Below are 20909 nucleotides of genomic sequence, written 5' to 3' on the forward strand. Positions count from 1 at the left end.
CACATCCCTGATCTCTGTGCTGGATGTAGGCAGCAGAGTGAAGGTTTAAGCAGATGGCTTTCCTTAGTGCCTGTACCACCTCTGGGAGCTGCACAGGTCAGACTTGGCTTCTTATCAGAGCAGGGCCTGTGTCCTTCCAGGCTTGAAGTTAAACCTCTGTGGGCATCTGTGCCTATCCTGCACTCTCTGCAGCTGTCTCCTGTAGCTGTCTCTTACCCAGTCACTGTGGGAGGGTAACAGTGGAAACCTTGAAGTGCAGCTGTTCTGTAGTTGTTCTGTGGCTGGGTCTTAGTAGAATTAACCCCTTCCCCAGATGGCTCCTGATTAAACACTCTCAAATGTGGCAGGTGCTGCACTGGATTTCTTCTCCAGCTCTATCCACCATTTGGAGGGAGTCACTGTCGGAGTAAAACTCCGTGCTGTTTTTGTAGTTTACAATAGCTTTGATCTTTTCTTGGGGCTGTCAACCTTCTCTCTCTTTGCACTGGCCTTGTCTAAGATCAGGTGAGTCAGTGCTTCTGCTGCTCTGTTCTGAGGGGAAACGAAGCACACAGGAGGCTCAGAGCTGCTGGAGGACATGGCCAGGATGTGGAATTCATCGGCACTGAGTTGGTGGGGGCAAATGCAGTGCTGTTAAGTTCCAGGATCCTGGATTTTATTTTTATAACATCAAAATCCATCAGCGTTTTCTTTTCCAATTTTCTGGGTTTCATGACTTTCCAGAAAAGCTTTCTTACCTACAATATTATAGGAGTGATATCTCTTCTGTTTTTTTCTACTACTTTGTTTTATTGTGTTATGAGATTTTAATTTGCCTGGACTTTTTTTATACTTTATGATAAGGCCCTAACACCTGATTAACTATTATTCCAGCCTTATAACCATTATTCCAGAATAATTTATTGAGTGCTACAGTTTGCTTCTAATATCTTGGGATAGCACCTGTGCCATGTTTTTAAAATCCTAAATATGTGTGTTCTTTGATTCAGTACTCTACTATTTTGATTATTGTCATTTTATATCTGACATCTGGTAGGCAACCCTCCCCATTGTCTTTTTTTTAAAAAAAATTGGCAATTCTAGTGTATTTTTTCTTCCAGATGAACTTTCCACTCAAAATCCTTTTGGAACTTTGATCAGAAGTGCATTGAATTTAAGATTAATTTGGGGAGAACTGCTGTCTTTACACTATTGAGTCTTTCCATCCAGGAGTACAGTATGCCTCTCCATTTCTTCAACTATTCTTGTATGACTTTCAGTGAAGTTTTAGCCTTCTCATGTGGGCCTTACATTTTTCTTGTTAGGTATGTTGTAAAATATTTGGGATTTAGTGAAGATTTAGGTTGCCTTTCTTGAAATATATAGTATTGGTGTAAATTCAGATTACCATCTTGAAATTCCATGATAAGTGGACAGGAGAGTTTCCAGAACAACAGAAACAGTAACAAAATGATGGGTAGGGGTGACATGGTGGAATGGAGGGGTGTTGAGCACCAGGATATCCAAATTAAGGGATTTCCAGCGTTCTAATTTTTCAAGTGTGTCTGTCCTCAGAGACAACCCTTTTTCCTGCTTTCTCTGTTCACATAACCTTGCATGTGATGTATTGAGATAAATTTCTAGTAGGTTCCTTTGTCTCTGGTATCGTATCTGTATGTAGTCACCTTTCGAGCTCACATATGAGGTCCTGGGTTCTATCTCCAGCACCTGCCCCAAAACAGCCCCACAACAGAAAACTTCACACAAACAATAACAAAAACCAACTTTGACCTGGTCTCTTTGTTGTCCTAAAACACTATTTGCCTGAATGTTTAAATCCTTCACTAGCTTATAATGTAAATTCTAAACTTCAAAGCCAAGTATTAGAAAACCCTATTTTCCTTAAGCATCATTTTACCACTTTCAATCAGAGCTGTTTTCCATTCCTTTGCACAGTTGTTGCATTACTATATCCTTAGTACTTCTTTTATACTTATTTGATAGTTGTTTGCACAGTCTTTCCATATTGTGTATTTATGGAAAGTATTGGTCATAAAATATTTTTTGCATTTTCGTTGTACAGAGGCTAGGTACATTATTTGCTTTGCTGTAACATGGTATGTAAATTGGTGATGGATATTTGTTGAGTGGAGTTTGTATGATGTCCAAATAATCAGAATATTCTTAACCTTTGGAATTAACCTACAAAATGGAATATCCTCTAGTGTGTAAGAGATAATATGCCTGTCTTGAGGAGCAGCTTTAAATGTAATGCTGATGTTCACAGTTGTTCCGTACTATTTTCATCTGCAAATTTCCAGATGAAAATTGGGTTGTCCTGTTTCTGTGGTTCTTGTGGGGACAGTCTGGTCCCTCAATGACAGAAAGTTAGCTTGTTTAGAGTAGTATGGAAGTTCAAACACTGAACTATTCCAGTGTTAATTTTCTGGTACAAGGAAATTAAACTACCACAATTAATTAGATAACTGGCTGCCTGGCTCAACTTCCAAAACCTGTCACTTAAATAAGGGTCACTATAGTTCTCTTTTCTCAGCTGTAACAATGAATTGAACTTATGATTTCTAAGGCTCCTACAATTTTTTCCCTCTTTTATGCATTTTGATGGTTCTTTATATTAGATGAGATTGAACTGTGTGATTATCATTTCATAAAATAACTGCTGTTTAAAACAACACCTCCAAAATAACTTTAACTTATCATCCTTTAAATATTCATTATTTTGATAGCTTTTTCCTTAGGAGATAAACTGAGACATCCCTTTGCTCTTTTTTTCCCTCCCTTTTTTACTTACCTGTGTGGCTTCATGTGGGGGCACATGCCTGTGATTCTAGCACTTGGTGGGGGTGCTGAGGCAGGAGGATCTCTGAGTATTGGAGACCAGCCTGAATGACATAGCAGCACCTTGTCTCAGAAAGCAAAGTACACACACAGAGAAAAGTTATTTCTGTATTTCATTTAAAGAAAATAGAAAAGGGTTCAGAAGTAGAGAGGTGACATAGCATGGACAAGGCCCTTAGTTGGATCTCTAGCACTGCTAAAAAGAAAAGAAAAAACTATTTACATTTTTTATTAGACCATTTTTAATGTTTATGCTGTCAAACTTGTGATTCAAATTGAATTATTTTTAAAGTAGAAATTGTATCATAAAAATGAGTTAGCTTTCAGTTTTAGTCTGAACTGCCTTTACTGGTGACAGGGTAGAGAAGGTTGTAGTCTCATAATTTGGTTTGGTGTTGAACAGGAGATTAATTTTTGTAAGTTTTTATCTTCTTAGTCTCTTGACTTATTCCAGTTTATTTTCCAACTGGAATAACAGTACTGAATTTTTTTTGTTTGTTTGTTTTTGTTTTGTTTTTTAATTTTTTAGTGCTGGGTATCAAATCTGGGCTTTGTACATGCTAAGTACACACCTTAACATTGAACCACATCCTTGCTTCTCTAGTTGGAAGAAAAATTGATACTAAAGGAGAAAGTTTTCTTCTGCTTTCTCTCTGAAACATATACCTTTTTATTCTCTCATTGTCTTATTTACTTTTTACCCTATATTACTGCTCACTTGTACGCCCCCTCATTAAAGAAAGGTTTCTAGATAGTAGGATTGGTTTTTATATGACTCTGTATCTCCTGTAATTTACTATTATATATTTTTTGCTCATAGAATGTGTGCAATAAATATGTGTAATAAATAAATTAAGATAGCATTTTGTTCCACCTGCTAATGTAAGACTTTTCTGTATCCCCTATTACCTCTATAAAATATGCCATTAATTGTATTTAGTATGTGTATTTGTCTTTCTCCAGATACCCTACAGTCTTTTAGAGTCTTAAAAGGGAAGACTGGTAAATTTGAACTACTTTACAGATTTTTGTTAAGTAGTTAACTTGAGTCGTGAAAAGTACATGTGAGTAAACCAAAGTCCCTTTTCTGTAGAACATAGAAAAATATGTATAGTAAATCTGTGGAAGAAAAAGGCAGAATAAGTGCCTAGGCTTGCTTAGGTCACACAAAAAATAGCTGTAGCAGTATCCTTGCCTAGGCCTTTGGGTCCTGTGTCCTTAAAATTAGCTCATTCTTCATTAATCTTAAACCAAGGGTAGGGAAGAAATAATATTTATTCCTACTTTCTTTCATTCTGATTATCCTACCCTCTCCCTTTAAAGCACTCTATATAGAATTGTAGTCATTGGAATTTAGTTTTTGAAGCTATCAAGTTTTACACATAAGAATAATGAATTTAAAACAATTTTTCAGTTTTTAATTGACGATGTACTCATACATGAGGTGTACAGTATGATATTTTAGTACCTAAACAATGTATTGATCTGATCAGAATAACTGGTACATTTACCTCAAGTGTATATCATTTTCTTGTGTTGGAGCATTCAAAGTCTCCTCTAGCTATTTTGAAGTATACAACTAAGTGTCAGCCATGTTGTCCTGCTATTCTGTGGAAGATGAGCTGTTACTCCTAACCAGCTGCACATCTATGCCTGTCAGCCATCTTTTTTGCAGAGAAATTTAGTCTAAGAAAGGAAATACTTCTGCACTCAGTATCCCTTTAAGTATGTGTGCTGCTGAAGTGAGCACTCAGTATCCCTTGAGACGCAGTTTTCTTAGTAAATTTTCACAGTGTAGCATAGGGAGCTTTGTGTTAGAAAACCACTTTTAGCTGAAGTTTAATATCTGCTTGTAACCTGACTTACCTTCAGACTGTTCCTGCAGTGCTGTGTTCTATCACAAAGAAATTTTATACTTGTGCCAGCACCATATTCTGTGTTCCTCTACTCTTACATAAGTCAGTTATTTTGGTCAATATTATTTTTTCTGCTTGCATGATCTCCTTTGGTCAGATTTAGCCCCTTTAATTTGGCAGTTAACCTTATACAGTATTGTTCTTTGAGGCTTTTTGCCATAAGTTTGAGGCCAGCCTAGGCTATGTAATGAGTTCAAGGTCACCCTGAACTGTGTAGTGAGACGTGCTCTCAAAAAACACAAAACATAACAAAACAAAAGGTAATAGTCACATCTTTATCTGTTTATTGTGCCTATGTTCATATTTCCTTTCTTTACCTTTTTTCTTCTCTCATTGGATTGAAATGATTATAGATATTTTAACAAAAGAAATTTCATTTGAAACAGCTTTTTGTTCAGAAAGACTCATACTTTGTACTTTATTCAAGATAGGAAGATTTTTTTTAGTTCTGATTTCAAACAGTGCTCAAAAGTCTGCTTCTGGAAGTATAACACTTCAATCTTACTAAACTATAACACTTATCTAGTTAGCTTATGTAATTCTTGCTTTATTATGCTTTTACTTCTGCCTTGAAATTTAACTTATATTTTTAAAAAGTTCTTATATTTTTATCTTCATTATATCTTAACAGATGTTTTTGACTTTAATGTAATTTAAAATTCTCTGAATTTTTAAAATATATTTATAGACAATTTTCTGTTTTATATCTGTTTGCCTTTTGAAATACTAGAAATCTCATTTAGTATTAAGTATGTTTTGATTAAAAGCAGCATGGTTGCCTGGTGTGGTTGTGTACACATATAATGCCAGCACTCAGAAGGCTGAGGCGGTAGGAATGCTGGGAGTTCCAGGCCAGCCTGGGCTATGTAATGAGTTCAAGGCCAGCCTGAACTGCAGAGAGATGAAAAACAAAACAAAAAACAACATGGTTACTAGATACGACTTTCAAAGATGAAAGTCAGGGTTCTGATATTCTGACAATTAAAAATTTATTTCTTAAAGTGCTTTTCTTATTCCCGAACTTCTGGGTACTAGATATGTGCATGATTTTTTGCTCTAGGTTATGAATTACTTTTATATCTGTTTTTATTTATTATGTTAGAAGTACCTTAGGCTTTAAATAAATTTCTTCAGACCATGTTAATGGTGTTTTATATAATAAGTATCAACTTTTTATTAGAAAACAGAAAAAAATATTTACTAAATCTCTTTGTAAGTAGCACTGTGATATAGGGAATGTTACCTTTCTCTCACATCTCGGGGATTATATGTTGTCTCTTCACATGTCTTGATTTGAATTTGCTGCTGTTCGTGGTTAGTGTTTCTCGACACACACTTCGTAGGCCCCTTAGTCCCCAAGACCATCTCAGATGTCTGGGTGGGGTGTGAAAACTTACTTCTGAGTGTATATATCTTTTCAGTGTTGCTGAGAATGACAAAATAAGAAATACACATAGGCAATTCTGTTGTGTCTAAAAATCCATCATATCTGGAGAAGTACTAATACTATTTTTTTTTTTTGAGATGTAAGGTAAATTAGCCCTCTCCCGCCTCCCATGAAATGCCACTTTTACTACAAAGTGTAGCCATCAGACTGTGGTTATCAAACTTGGATATTTGGTAAACATTCACAAGAATGATTAATGTGAGCCTATTTAAGTTTTTGAGACAAGGTCTTACTGTGTAGTTCAGGTTGGTGTTGAACTCACCTTGTAGCCCAGGCTGACCTTGAGCTTGCACCGATTCTCCTCCCTCACTGAGTCTGCCCTTAAACTGAATGTATTTGTTTCTGGTGATAAACTTAAATTTCAAGCTGGATGTGGGGTGCTTGTCTGTAATCCCACCACTTGGGAGGCTGAGGCAAGGTGGATCTCTGAGTTCAAGGTCAGCCTCAAATACATGATGAAACGCTGTCTCTAAAACAAAACAACAAATTGAAGCTTTCAGTCAATTAAAAATTACATCTGGGGTAGTGGTCCATGCCTATAATCTCAGCTACTCAGAAGTCTGAGACAGGAGGAAGGTAAGTTTGAAACTAGCCTGGTAACTTAGTGAGACCCTGTCTCAAAATATTTCAGCTTTCTAGGAGGCTGAGGTAGAAGGATTGAAAGTTTACCCAGCCTGGGCAACTTGGTGATTTTTAACAAGATCCTGTCTCAAGTTTTAAAATATTTAAAAAGTTTTACGGATATACTCAGTTCAAAGACCCTGAATTTAATTCCCACTATCTCAAAATAATAGTAAAAAGGGCCAAGGATTTAGTCCATGCCTCACCTGTACAAGGCCCTGGGTTCAGTCCCCAGTACGACAATTTTTGTTTGGTTTTTGGTTTTGGTTTTGGCCTTGAACTCACTGTGTAGTTCAGGCTGGCCTCGAACTCCCAGTGACCTTCCTGCTTCAACCTCCCAAGTGCTGGGATTGCAGGTATACGCCCCCATGCCTGGCACTCACAAAAATTTCTTAAAAGCACAAATTAAAATTGTGAAACGCTTACTTGCCTACACGTGATAGTTTTGTAATAAAGACGTTTCCTGGGCTGGAATTGTATCTCAGTAGTACCATACTTGATGGTATGCACAAGGCCCTAGAGGCCCTAGGCACCCTAGGTTCAATCTCCAGCACCACACACAAAAAATAACAAAGCATCTTTTCTGATGAAATGAGTCATGATGATCAGTGATGATATTAGTGAATATGGCATTTTTTAATTATGTCTAATAGCCTGAATGTCACAAGTGTATCAAAGGATCCTGACAGTAAGCAGTTTAAGGTGCTGATATAAAAGCATTAACTTAATAAACTCCTATGCAGTTCATAACCACAATAAAATGAAAAGACTATGTATGGTTTTAATTAAAAAATTAGGCTACAGTTGAATAATAAGTTCTTAAATTCTTCACAAATTCAGTCTTTAGTTAAGAGATGAGTTAGACATCCTGTAGAATATGTTTAGGTTTGCCATTTTATTTATTCATGGGTAATTATATTACAAATTTTTTTTTCTCCCTGTCCTCTATCTTTTGCTTCTCTTCCCTCTTCCTCTTTCTGTTTTGTTCCCTTTTTTCTATTTGTTTTCTAGGTGGAATCTTTTATTTTGGATCAGGATGAATTGGAAAATCCAATGCTGGAGACGGCTTCCAAGTTGCTCTTGTCGGGCACTGCTGATGGTGCAGACCTCAGGACCGTAGATCCAGAGACGCAGGCCAGACTGGAAGCTTTGCTGGAAGCAGCAGGTATGTCTAACCTCTACAGAGTAAGAATCTATCTTATTATTCATAAAAACCACAAGCTTCATTATCACACAATTGGCCAGGCATGATGGTGCATGCCTGTAATCTCAGCACTCGGGAAACTAAGGTAGGAGAATTGCTGTGAGTTTCAGGCCAGCCTGGGCTACAAACTATGTTCAAGGCCAGCCTGAACTGCATAGTGAAACCTTGTCTCCAAAAAGGAAAAAAAAAAAAAAAAAAAAAGTGCTTGTAACTCCCAAATCAATACTCACAGAATAAACAGAAAACAGCAAAAATTTTGAGTTGTCATATCTATGTGTTCCCATTTAAGGGTAGAGTAAGGTTTGTTCTGCTTTCTTGTTTCAGTGCTTTTGTTATAAACACATGTCCTTTAACAGTCTGTTCAGTGGCACATTTTCCAGTTTTTTGTTTTTTATGACTTTACTCTTAAAAATGGCCTCTGAGCATCATGTTGCAGTGCTGTCCAGTGTTATAGTAAGAGAGCGCTGTCATGTGCTTTACAAAGGAAGTGTGTGTTAGTTAAGCTTTGATCATAGTGTTATTGGCTCATGAATTCAATGTTAATTAATCAATTCATATTTAATAAGACATGTTAAAACAAACACATCAAACAAGGTTGTAATGCAACTACTTGGACCAAGGGTTGCACTAGCCTATACCTGTATTTCTCTTAGGAGCAGTGGTTCAGTATTTTCTAATTCAGAGGGGGTTTTTTGGCTTTGTTTTGTTTTGCCTTTTTGAGACAGGGTCTCACGATGCAGTTCAGGCTGTCCTTAAACTTACTTTGTAACCTAGGCTGGTCTCAAACTCACAACTGTCCTCTTGCCTGGGCCTCCTGAATGCTGGGATTACAGGCCCTAATCAGTATGCAGCAACTTCACAGAACATAACTGTCATGAATAACAATACCTGTGTACATTTCCCCCCAGTTTTTGGTATAGGCCCTGTCTTGAAACCTTGTAGAGTGCAGCATTCATCCTCTTTTGTAAAGGTTGATTGGATTATCCCCATAGCAGTAGTGTTTTAATTAGGCATTAGATGTGCACCAGGGAGTTAGTGCCTTATATGTAATATGCTTAAACATGTGGTGATGATAACTCTGAATCTCTACAGTTGTTTTAAAAAGCCATAGATTTTCTCAAATTAAAAAATAGACGTAAATGTTCTGTGAACATTAACTATTCGTGGTTTAAGAACCATTATGTAAAAACAAAAAACCAAAACCCTGATGTGCTATGCATTGTACATGCAGTGCATCTAAGTATTTTATTATAGCATAAAAAGTACCTGTTGGTGTTTGTTTATTCATTTTGTCTTTTTGAGACAGGGTCTTGCTACACAGTTCAGGCTGACCTGGACCTCATTTTGTTGCCCAGGGTAGCCTCAAACTTAGAGCAATCCTCCTGCCTCAGCCTCCCGAGTGCTGGGATTACCGTTGTGCACCACCATGCCTGGTTACTCCTTTTAATAAATACCTTGTAACACAGCATAGAAATACTTTAGGGCTTCATGGATGAACTCGATTTCTGTTCTGAGTTACATTCTGGAATACGTCATTAAAAGGATCTTGACCAAATTAAAAAAGAAAATCCATAGTAAGAGCTATGGAAGGTCTTCTCCTTGACTGTAGAAAACTATTTATATTGAATAGTAGAAGCATACTTTAGCTTTGCCAGAAACTTTATATTGCCATAGAAGTTTGTGAGAGAAATGGAAATTATTAAATTACTTAAAAACAGCAAAAGAGGAATAGGCAATAATTATTGCTCCTGAAAAGGGAAAACTCAGGTTAAATATATTGCTCTTCAGATGTTTTAAAAAGACTATCAAGGAGTATTTCACTTTTGAATAATCCTTACTCGTCCAGAATAGCTATCTGTCATCTCTCTCTTTCCTCTTTTCTTCCACCTTCAAATAAATTGTCTTTAGCAAAAAAGACTTAACAAGCAGAAGAGGGATGTGTTTTCTGTGACCAGAAGAAGCAGAATCAGGTCACAAATGCTATGTGAAAGCAGATTTCAGTTGAACGCTTTTGCAGGTAGAGTGCCTTTTATATATAGGATGCTAACAGTTGTTTCATATTTCTTGTTTTTCTATCTATTCCCTTTTTTTTCTTTGTAGATTAGTCAATAAGCTAACCTCTCTTATTTCTTCCTCACTTTGGGTCTTTCACTTTCCTCCCTCCTTTACCTCCTCCCACTTTTTACTGAACATTTCACACAGAAACGTAAAGAGCATACTATAACAAACCCATTGTGTGTCTGTTACCCAGCAACCACTTCTGTCGGTACTGGTCAGGCTTGCCTCATTTTTATCCATTACCACCAACATGAATTTCAGTCTGATTGTGTGTCTCCAAGGACTTGTAAGCCATATGTACTACTGCAGATCCAAAGAAAAAAGTAGTAGAAATTCTCCATCATTGCCAGAACCTGCCAGTATTCAGATGTTCCCAGTTATTATTTCTTTTCAGTTGATTTGTTTCAGTCAACATTCAAACAAGGTTCATGTGTTTTCAAATGTTGCTCTTTAACCAAAATAGTTTCTCTTTTTTTTAAAATTTGTCAAAGAAAGTCATTTATCCCACTTCATGGATTTTACCATTGTACCACTCTGTGTTGTGTTTTCTTTTGTTTTTTTTTTTTTTTTTCTTTTTGTGCTACCAAGGCCTTCACACTGCACTACATTCCCAGCCCCTTTTTATAAACCATATGTATGTTTTTTGAGATAGGGTCTCACTAAGCTGCCCAGCCTTTACTTACATGTATGGTCCTCTTGGCACAGCCTCCCAGAGTGGTGGATTATAGGCATGTGCTGCCGTGCCTGGCTATGTGTTGTATTTCTGTAAACCACAGTGTGGATCCAGATATTTGACTGATTCAGGTTTCTTACTGGCAGCAGTCATTCACATTGCTGTGTATTTTATTATGTATAACATAGTACTGTCTTGTTTCTCTTTGTGCTGTTGAGATTGGACAGGTTTAGGCATCCAGTACATATCTTTTTGATAGTATTATACAAGGTAAAATTTTTGAGGCCTTGTCTAAAAATTTTTCTTACTTTTTTTGATGTCATTGTGTATAAAATTATAGTTTAAGAATCATTTTCCTTCAGACTTTTGGAGTTACTACTCTATTGTCTTCCAGTTTGTAGTGTAATGATTGAAAGCCTTGATGATTTTTCCCTATCTCTGTGCCATTTGTCCCTCTTTCTTCTTCCCCAAAACTTTAGTTTGGAGCTTATAATATTTTAAAATTTTGATCTTATTTTTTATTAGTATATGTATATAATACATAATAAATACATTCATTGTGAGGAATTGTACTTTTTGATGTTATCTTTTATACCTTTGGTTGTCTTTTCTCACAGGATTTCCATCAGATGGCTAGTGATCACTGGGTTCTTTTGGTAGTCAATAACAATGACATAAAAAGTTAAATTGGGAAATTTACAAGTATGTTCTGTCAACTTTGCATTCCATCATGAAGCATGTTTTGGTTTCTATTACAGCAGAACAGTTTATTTTAAAAATAGCCATGTGAAATGATACTCATTTATTATCTCTTAGTTTTTATGTATCAGACATCAACACATGGTACAGATAGTTGTGGTCTTTGCTCAAGATTTCACTAGGCTAAAATTGCCTGTGTGCTCATCTTTTGGCTGTGAGGAAAAGTGGACTTCTTAAGTTCATTAATGCTGCAGCCAAATTCACTTTGCAGTTGTAGGACTGAGATCGCAGGCTGTCACTTCTTTGTAGTTGATCACATTCCTTGATACACGGCTCCACAGAGTCCTTGTTCTCTAAATGTCTGACTTTCTTATCTCCAACCAGCCTCAGAAATCTCTCTGCCTTTCATGAGTTCATGTTTTCGGTCCGTAAGGATAATCTCTTTAGGTCAACCATGCCTTTATCATGGGAGTGAAATCTGTGAAATTCTTAGTCCCAAGAGTTGTGTAGGACATTTAATGCTGGCAACATTTTGGATTTCTAGCAGTGATTACACAAGAGACTCTTTTATTTCTTTGACAGCACCCAGTATGTCAGTATCTTGAGATCTTTTCTCTGTGTTCAGTTTCTTGAGAGACACATCTGCCATTTTTTGTCTCATGAACAGCAAACCTGATCTCCAGACTTCTGGAGCTGAGAGTGAGAAGGGATGAGGATTTTATTCCTCATTATGTAGATGTTTATATTCACTTAGCCCTTATTTTCTGTTTAGTCCTTCATCTCTTCCTTCTCGATCCCAAGTCTGGTGGTTTTAGAGAATAATCACCAACTCTTCAACCCTCCCTGTTTTACAAGCAAAACCTCATACCTGCATCTGGTACTTCCAATTCTTTAGTGATTTTAGGCTGATTACCTGGTTTCTCTTTGGTACTGTAGTCATGTTTCAGTTTATTGTGTTAAGTCGGTTACATAACCCATTTATTGTGGCTTCATAAATACTTAGATTTTAAAACACTTTCTAGTTTTTTCAAAGATTCTGTTAGCATTATAGTTCTCTTTTTATTCTAAGAAAAAAGGAAAATTTATTTCTTCATTTTAAAATTAGAAGTCTAGACATTTTGTATACCTTTTCTCTTCTGTAGTTCTGTTGTTCAATTCATTGAATGTCAGAAGTGGGAGAGAATGATCTGGTCAGCTTAGTCTGTGTCTGCTTTGTGCTGATTAATAACTGGATAAGACTAGAAGATTCACAGTAATACAGAATAGCTGGTATATTTTGGTCACTCCATGTAAGTTTGAAAGTTTTCAGTCTATATCTTTGATTACTTTCTGGTTATCTTTATTAAAATTATCTGTGAATATGTGAGAAATTCATAAAGATTTAACATGAAGGATTTGTTTTTGAACTTTCTTTTTAAGCCTTGAATGCTTTCAGCTGATTCTTCCTCTTGCCTGGTTCCTTTCACTATTACTGACAAATATTTGTTATGTAGCAATTGGAGCTAATTTTCTCAAATGGAAATCTGTGACCTTGATCTCAGTAATGCCATAATAGCCTTCAGTAAAGGTAATTTTTGAAATTAATATTAGTGTAGCAATTTAGAATGTAGTGTGACTTTCAGTATTTGTGATACAAATTATTCAGAAGTTGCCAACCTTACCAGACCAAGACTGTTTATATCATTTGCCCATCTTGATAAGCAGATGACAAATTTGATTGGTCTGAATGTTTTGTTACAGTAAAATCAGACAGACTTCTTGCCAGATTTATTTTTGCTTTTATAAATTATAATATTTTCTATCTCAGATTTTTTTGAAAAACAAGTATATGCTTGTATAAAGTTTATAAAACTTCTAAGTACAAGTATATGTGGTATTGTACTTCTTTTGCTGTTAAAAAATAAATTTGTTTGCATGAATGTGTTTATTATTATCAAGTGAGTGGTCCTTTTTGTCTCTAACTTAAATAATTTATTTTAAAAGCTAGTGTCCCTTAAGATTTAATGTGCATTGCAAATTGCTTGGGGATCACTTTAAAAATGTGGGTAGGTTTTGGATCATTACATCTTGGAACCTGTGGGGGTGTATTGTTTTTGTTTTTGTACTGGGGACTGATCCAAGGGTCTTTTCATTCTGTTACAGCCCTCACCCCTTTCTGGATTTTTTAGAGACTGGGTGTCCCTCAGATGCTCAAATGGGGCTAGAATTTGTGATCCTCCTGCCTCGTCCTCCCAGAGTGCTGGTATTGCAGGAATGAACTATGTATGAAGATTCTGTGTTTTTTAATAAGCCCCAAGTGATCAAAATGCTTCTGCCCAGTGGATCATACATTGAGTAGCAAGTTTCAGTAATGTCCATCATGACATTAGATGTAGAGCTTCTTAAATCTTGACCGTGTATCCGATTCATTTTTAAACTATGTGGCTGTCCTGGCCCTGCTTTCTGAATTAGATCTACAGATATAGGAGAGCTTAGCATCTGTGTTCTTGAAAAGCACCACTAGTAATACTAATGGACAGCTTGGATTAAGTTCCCCAGGTTATACTAATGCAGGTTAGAGATGAACTTGTTTAAATAGGGTGAAAAAGTAGTAGGGATCTGAAAAGTGTACAGGTTGTTTCATTCAAATGGCTTCTTGCCATTTCTTTAATTTTTTTTCCCCTTTTGCTCTTCTGATTGATTTCTGCATATGATTTTGAGTATATAGAGATACAACTATATAATTTTTTTTTTTAACATATAACCTGGAATGTCTTACTTAGGGCTTTTTTTTTTCCTCCCCCTTTGGTCACAAGGATAGGCCACCGAAACATTCTTAAGTAAATGTGGACATTTACCAGAAATACAGGAACAGTACTGACACTTCTGGTGTCGATGAGTCAAAAATAATTTTTAGGACTCTGTTTTTCTGCTTTCCTCTGTATTGACCCTATTTTGGGCAGCCTTTTTCTGTATATGGTGATAAAAGCTATGTAGCCCATGACTCACATCTTACTAATTTAGCTGTAACCATAGGTTCTTTGAACCATAGGTTCTTCCAAAGACATGACAGACATCCAAGTCAGGCTCTGGGTTGGCCCAGCTCAGGCTGAAGACCCATTTCTGGCACCAAATGGTATCAAGATCATATACTTAGGGAACTGCATGGAGTTTTAGAAAATTGAAGAATATTTCCCAGAAAGATGACAGAAAGTACGTGAGTTCACTGTACTAGTTTGAGGTTATTTGTCAACATAGTTAAGTAACTTGAATTTTGCTTTGCTTCTTCTTTTGGGCATATCCATACTGGTGTGGAAATAATGTCATAGGAATAGGCAAATTGTCCACGGCTGATGGGAAAGCCTTTGCAGATCCTGAGGTGCTCCGGAGGTTAACATCGTCTGTTAGCTGTGCGTTGGATGAAGCTGCTGCTGCACTTACTCGAATGAGAGCTGAGAGCACAGCAAATGCAGGGCAGTCGGACAAGTAAGTACTGTTTCGCTGTGGTCAGTGTGAAAACTGTTGTCTTAAAAAGAAAAATAGCTGATATTACTGGGCATTTATTTTGTGCTCAACTCTGTGCTAACTGCTTAACATGTGATATCTGTATTCATAAAGACATATGTCATAGATTTTATTTCTTTTCCCATTTGATAGTTGAAAGCTCAGCGCTGGATAACTTAAGATCAGCTAGTTGTTGAGAGGCAGAGCGCCAGTGCATGTCTTGCGCACACTGACTTCCTATCTAGTGTGTGTAGCAAAGAGAGCTTTTGCTTACTTTCATTTTCTTTTTATGTATTAGTGGCAAAGAAGTAAATACTTACCAGTCATAACCATTTTCCAGTTCTTGTGCATAGTTCTATGACCATTTTAAAGGGTAAGGTTTTTGTTTGTCTTTTAAAGATGGTAGCTATAATTCCCAAGGAACTTTACTTTTGTTTCTTCTGTAATTCCTTATATATAGTACCTTGGAGTTAGTAAGGGCTCATGGAATATTTTGTGACTCCTTTAAGGTTCTCTGATTATTTTTCAATCACATGGAGGCTTTTTTCTGTCTAACTGAAGTGAAGCTAAATAGGGCTGGGGATACATAGCTCAGCGGCACAGCATCTGCTTGGCAAGCATGAGGTTGTGAGTTCAGTTCCTGGTACCCAAAAAAATTACAAATCTATAAAGTGAAGCTAATTTACTTATTTTAGCATTGGAAAATTGGAGTATGCTGTTATAATCCTGCCTTGCTTAACATGGGATAAATTTTTTTCCTCTCTTTGTGCTCCTGGAGACGGAACCTGTACCATTGATCAATATCCCCAGCCCTTTTTTATTTTGAGATAAGGTCTCAAATGAATTACCCAGGCTGGCCTGGAGTAGCCGGGATTGTAGGCATGTGCCCAGCTGAGGATATGCATCCTTTTGTGACTTCATTTTGTACGAACATCAGAGTATACTTGCCAAACTAAGCTACAAAGTCACAGGGTGAGAGATAAACTTACGGATGTACTGACATGTACACAGAGTGTTGTTGACCAAAATATCATTGTGGGAGGAGAGTAGAGAGAGAACTATGATGGGGGTGTAGAGAGAAAATTATAACATTAAAGAACTGACTTTAAAAGTAAAAAGATTTTCTTTATAATAATATCCAGATTTTTTTTAATGTGATGCCACCTGAGATAGGCAATTTGAATAGGCCCTTTGCTCAAAGTTCTCAAATTTAGCTGCTATAAACATAGACAGAGGTCATGGTAAAGCTACCATATACATATGGAAATTGAAAGAGAAGTTCAAATACTAGAAGAGGGTATATGCATGAAGAAATGAGAGAAGTGAAGGGAAGAAAGGTGTGTTCTCATGTAAGAGCTGTATTGTGGCAAGGATTTGTCCTAAACTTGCTTGAAATGTGAAACATAGGACCTAGATTCTGTCAGTGTCCTGTGAGGTGGGAAATTCAGAGACCTTCTAAATGGCAAGCTTACTAAGTGTACTCAAGCTTACTAAGTGTACTCAAGCTTACTAAGAGACTCTCATTTTGCTAAAGGTTGGTAAGGGGACAGTGCAGTTAACATGTAAATGAAATGTATAGTGTGACACATCGATAAAGACAGAGTTACAAAGAGCGGGAAACTGCTCTTTCAGGGTTTGGATGGAGGTCATGTTGTATTTTTTAACAAATGAGTCAGGGAAGTCCTTACTTAAAGATGGAGGTGAGTGGGAGAGGAGCTGTGTGCAAAAACAGCAAAATCAGCTACCTTGGGTTGGAATTAACTGTGACAAGGGGGAGAACAAGAGATACGGTATTTAAATTTAAAAATCTTACTACAGTAGAAAGCACACTTTTACTGTACACACGCCATGAGTCATGGGGTGAGTATGTGGAGCCTAGGGAGAGTACTTTGTGAGATTAATTGCAGTGTGTCTTTTGTTATAACAAATTTGTAAACTTAAACACTCTATGTTATAATCAAACCCTTGCTGGTCAAACTTTATGGTAGTTTCTGTTAGAAAGATGCAAGGCTGAGGTAAATATGTGTTTGAAGCAAAGGAGAATATTTTTGGGGTGTTAAGGGCAAGGTGTTTTTTACTGTAATAATTTTTAAAATTTAAACATTCTATGTAAAATGTGCTTCTTGGTTATACCAATTGTCATATTTGATATCAAGAAGGGCATTACCGCCAGCGGAGAAAGAAGAAGGGAGCAAGGAGATGTGGCCAGAAGGGTCAAGCGATGAGTGTAGTGCCTGCCTCTGGGCAGGTCTCCTAATGCTCTCACTGTAGTTAGAGGATTCTTAGGTAGCGGAGTGCACTTTGACTGGACATCACACCCCAGTAATCACAGCACTCTAGAGGCTGATGCAGGAGGATCACTCTGAGTTCAAGGCGAGCTTTGGCTACATAGTGAGTTCAAGACCAGCCTGAATTTATAGTGAGACCCTGTCTCTAGACCAAGAGAAAAAGGAGGGTGGAATTTTGCTTTATTGTAAAGCATCAGGAGAGCAAAGGTGAAATTCAGAGTGGCTGGTTAGGAAGCACTGCCATTATCTAGGCTAAAAATGTTGTCTTGAATCTGATAATGATAGCAGAAGCAGGGAAAAAGATGATGCATGAGTGTCTTTAATAACTAAAGTGACAAGGCCATGTTTCTAGATAATGAAAGAGTAATAATTGAGTTATACTTGAAATAAAGAGAGGAGTAATAGCCGTGTATTTAATTTTTGAGTGAATTTTCCTTCAAAGTTGAAAAAAGGTATATAGTAATTGGGGAGGTTCAGAGGGCAAAGCTTTTCTTTGAGTCTAGTTTTTTGTTTTCTCCTTTCTTTTTCCAGTCTGCTTTTACTTCAATCCAGCCTTTTCCTTGCCTAGATTTCCCTTCAGCCACAATTGTGTAAGTGCTACAGCTCAGTGGTACAGCACTTGCCTCTCATGCACAAAGCGCTGGTATCAATCCCTGGTACCATCTACTACAAAAAAGTATATACTTGCCTCAGGAAAGATACCTTATCAGTTACTCACTTAGTATCACTTGCCCTCATCTTACTTGATGGAAGATCTCAAATAGGCCTTTGACTTACATAATATATGTTATGCTTCTTTCACTCTAGATTTTATAAAAAAACTTTAATTTGTCCACTTAGAGTAAATTATACTGTGTCCTTTAGTTGCATAGCTAAGAGCCTTTGTACAATATTGATTATTTAATCAGTAACTTTAGTCTGTAGATTCAAATTATGTGAACTCATTTTTAGCTTGCTTTTTGTTAAGAAATGTTATGATTATTCCAGTAATCATTTATGTTTACCAATATTGACACTGCAGTTTTTTTATATTCTTATATCCTGGTATTCCAATATTCTTTCCTTAATAGCCGCAGTTTGGCAGAAGCCTGTTCAGAAGGAGATGTAAATGCTGTGCGAAAGTTGCTCATCGAAGGACGAAGTGTGAACGAGCACACCGAGGAAGGGGAGAGCCTACTTTGTTTAGCTTGTTCTGCTGGATACTATGAGCTTGCACAGGTTTGTGTTACAAAATAAACCTGCACTTTTCTTTAGATCTGGCCTTAGGAAAAAATAAGTCTTTTTAAACTATTAAGATTATTTTAACAGATTGTTTTATTAGATAATTTTTATGTGCTTTACTATAAATATATACACAAGGTATTTTTTACTCAGAGTTGTGGGTTCTTTCACCAGGTCTTGTTGGCAATGCATGCAAATGTGGAAGATAGGGGAATCAAAGGTGACATTACACCTTTAATGGCTGCTGCTAATGGAGGACACGTCAAAATTGTGAAGTTGCTGCTAGCTCATAAAGCCGATGTCAATGCACAGTCTTCAACAGGTCACTTGTATTTGTTTTTCATTTCTTCTAAATAATAGTATCTTTTGGTAATAATTGTTCCTCATGGAAGTGATCATTAGTGATGCTTTTATAATTACCTTATGTTTTAGGTGCGCTACATATTTGCATTTAAAGTATATAGAATATATTTCAAATAAACCCTCTCCGGCTTTATGAGGTCAATTACTGCTCTTTGAATATTCACACAGAGTACAGTAGGTAAAGGACTGACCCTTTCAGAAGGCCCTATGGTGGAAGTAGAGCAGGAAGAGATACACTGCTCATACCCAGGTTCTTTGTTCTGCTGGGGAGAGTGAGAAAGGAAATAAGTAAAATAGAAGGGTATGGAACCAAAGGCTGGTCTCAAACTAGTTTTTTCAAGCTTGAGCCTAGATAGATTTGATTTGTGTAAGGATTCTAAAACTTTTTTGACAATATATCATGTATTTACTTCATGTAAGAGTCGCGAATTTGTTAGATGTTTTCAGTGAAATTTAAAGTCTACATAAACTCATTTACTCAAAAGAGTTCACTTTTATTCTAACATGTGGGTTTTTATCAAGAAACAAAGAAATTATACTCTGGTTTTTAAATTAAAATAATACTAAAAAAAAAAAATAATACTAGCCAGGCAGGGTGGCACATGCGTGTAATCCCAGCACTGAGGAGGCTAAGGCAGGAGGGTTGCTGTGAGTTCAAGGCCAGCCTGAACTACATAGCAAGACCCTGTCTCAAAAAAAAATTAAAATAATACTAAAGCATTGTAATCATATATATGTATTTAAGTGTTTTAAGTATTTTAAAGTTTATGTTTAATGTATAAACTTGAGATCATTTTCATTTTGATTAATTAACTTGTATTGAAAGTTATACTGAAAACAGATACATAATTAAAAGGAATGGTATGAGGTATGAATGATTAATTTTACCTGTATAGTATTTAAAAGTAATGATTTCTATACTGTTGTGGTTAAGCATCTTTTTCTCAGGAAAGAAATTATATGTTTGTTATTTAATATTAATGGTTATAGTCTTCAAGTGTTTTTCTCCTTGATGTAAGTTAGAAACTGAATTTTGTTGTAGAGTCTTTCATTAAAGTCTTTTTGTTTTTCCTCATTGTAATAGGCAACACAGCACTTACCTATGCTTGTGCTGGAGGCTATGTAGATGTGGTAAAGGTGCTCTTGGAATCCGGTGCTAGTATTGAGGACCATAATGAAAATGGTCACACACCTCTAATGGAAGCTGGAAGTGCTGGACACGTGGAAGTAGCCAGATTGCTGCTAGAAAATGGGGCTGGCATTAACACGCATTCCAATGAGTTTAAAGAGAGTGCCCTGACATTAGCTTGTTACAAAGGTATGTAACAAAGTTTGAAACAGTTTTTAAACCAGTGAAATTATAATTATTTTATATGTTCTGGTTTATAATCATGTATAATTAGATGAATTGAATTTAAAGTATTTTAAAATTTATGTTTAATATGTAAACTTAAAATATGGACTCAGATATTTTCAGTAGAAAATAACTATTAATTGACCTAGTTGTTCTATTTGAAACCATTTAATTTTCACATGCAGTGTGCTTTATGATGCTTTTGCAGGTTGGGAATATTTTGCCTTGTGCAAAATGGAGTACATGATATTTTGAATGCCAGCACATCTGCAAATACTGATAATACAGAAAACACCTTACTTCAGACAGACTAGACAGTTGCCTGGACTGCGAATAAATAATGTTGTAGGGTGTAGGGGTAGGGAGTGTTTGCGCCCAGGTGCTCTACCTCTAAATTACATTGTAACTTTCTTTATCTTGAGACCTGCTCTCACTGAGTTACTCAGGCTAGCCACATAGTTGTGATCTTCCAGCTTTAACTTCTTGAGTATTACTGATTGCAAGTGTGTGGCCACCACACCCAGCTAATATTGTATGTAAATTCTTAAGGTGACCACACGAACATTTCTCAGCCTCCACATATATGACAGATAAATGGCAGTAAAGTAAGGCTTTATACTTTAAGAAATAAAAACCAGATGTCATGTAGTTTTATATCTGTACAGATAATCATTGGGTGTTTCATACCAATAGTTGTATTTGTTTCCTGTACAGAAAATCATTATAGGTGTTTCCTATAATGAT

The 20909-nt window shown here is 36.4% G+C and overlaps 1 protein-coding gene across 6 annotated transcripts in view; it reads left to right on the forward strand.

Annotated features, from left to right (window-relative positions):
- Ankrd17 (ankyrin repeat domain 17) overlaps positions 1-20909 on the forward strand; it is a 116494-nt gene that overhangs the window by 23125 nt on the left and 72460 nt on the right. For all 6 annotated transcript variants that reach the window (XM_005392762.2, XM_005392763.2, XM_005392764.2 and 3 more), the window contains exons 2-6: positions 7834-7987; positions 14765-14921; positions 18298-18445; positions 18623-18770; positions 19896-20129. In XM_005392762.2, coding sequence (XP_005392819.1) covers positions 7834-7987; positions 14765-14921; positions 18298-18445; positions 18623-18770; positions 19896-20129 — 841 coding nt within the window. The remainder of the gene's footprint in view (positions 1-7833; positions 7988-14764; positions 14922-18297; positions 18446-18622; positions 18771-19895; positions 20130-20909) is intronic.

This window comes from Chinchilla lanigera, unplaced genomic scaffold (assembly GCF_000276665.1).
Source record: "Chinchilla lanigera isolate Chin_1 unplaced genomic scaffold, ChiLan1.0 scaffold00046, whole genome shotgun sequence".
Lineage (NCBI taxonomy): Eukaryota > Metazoa > Chordata > Mammalia > Rodentia > Chinchillidae > Chinchilla > Chinchilla lanigera.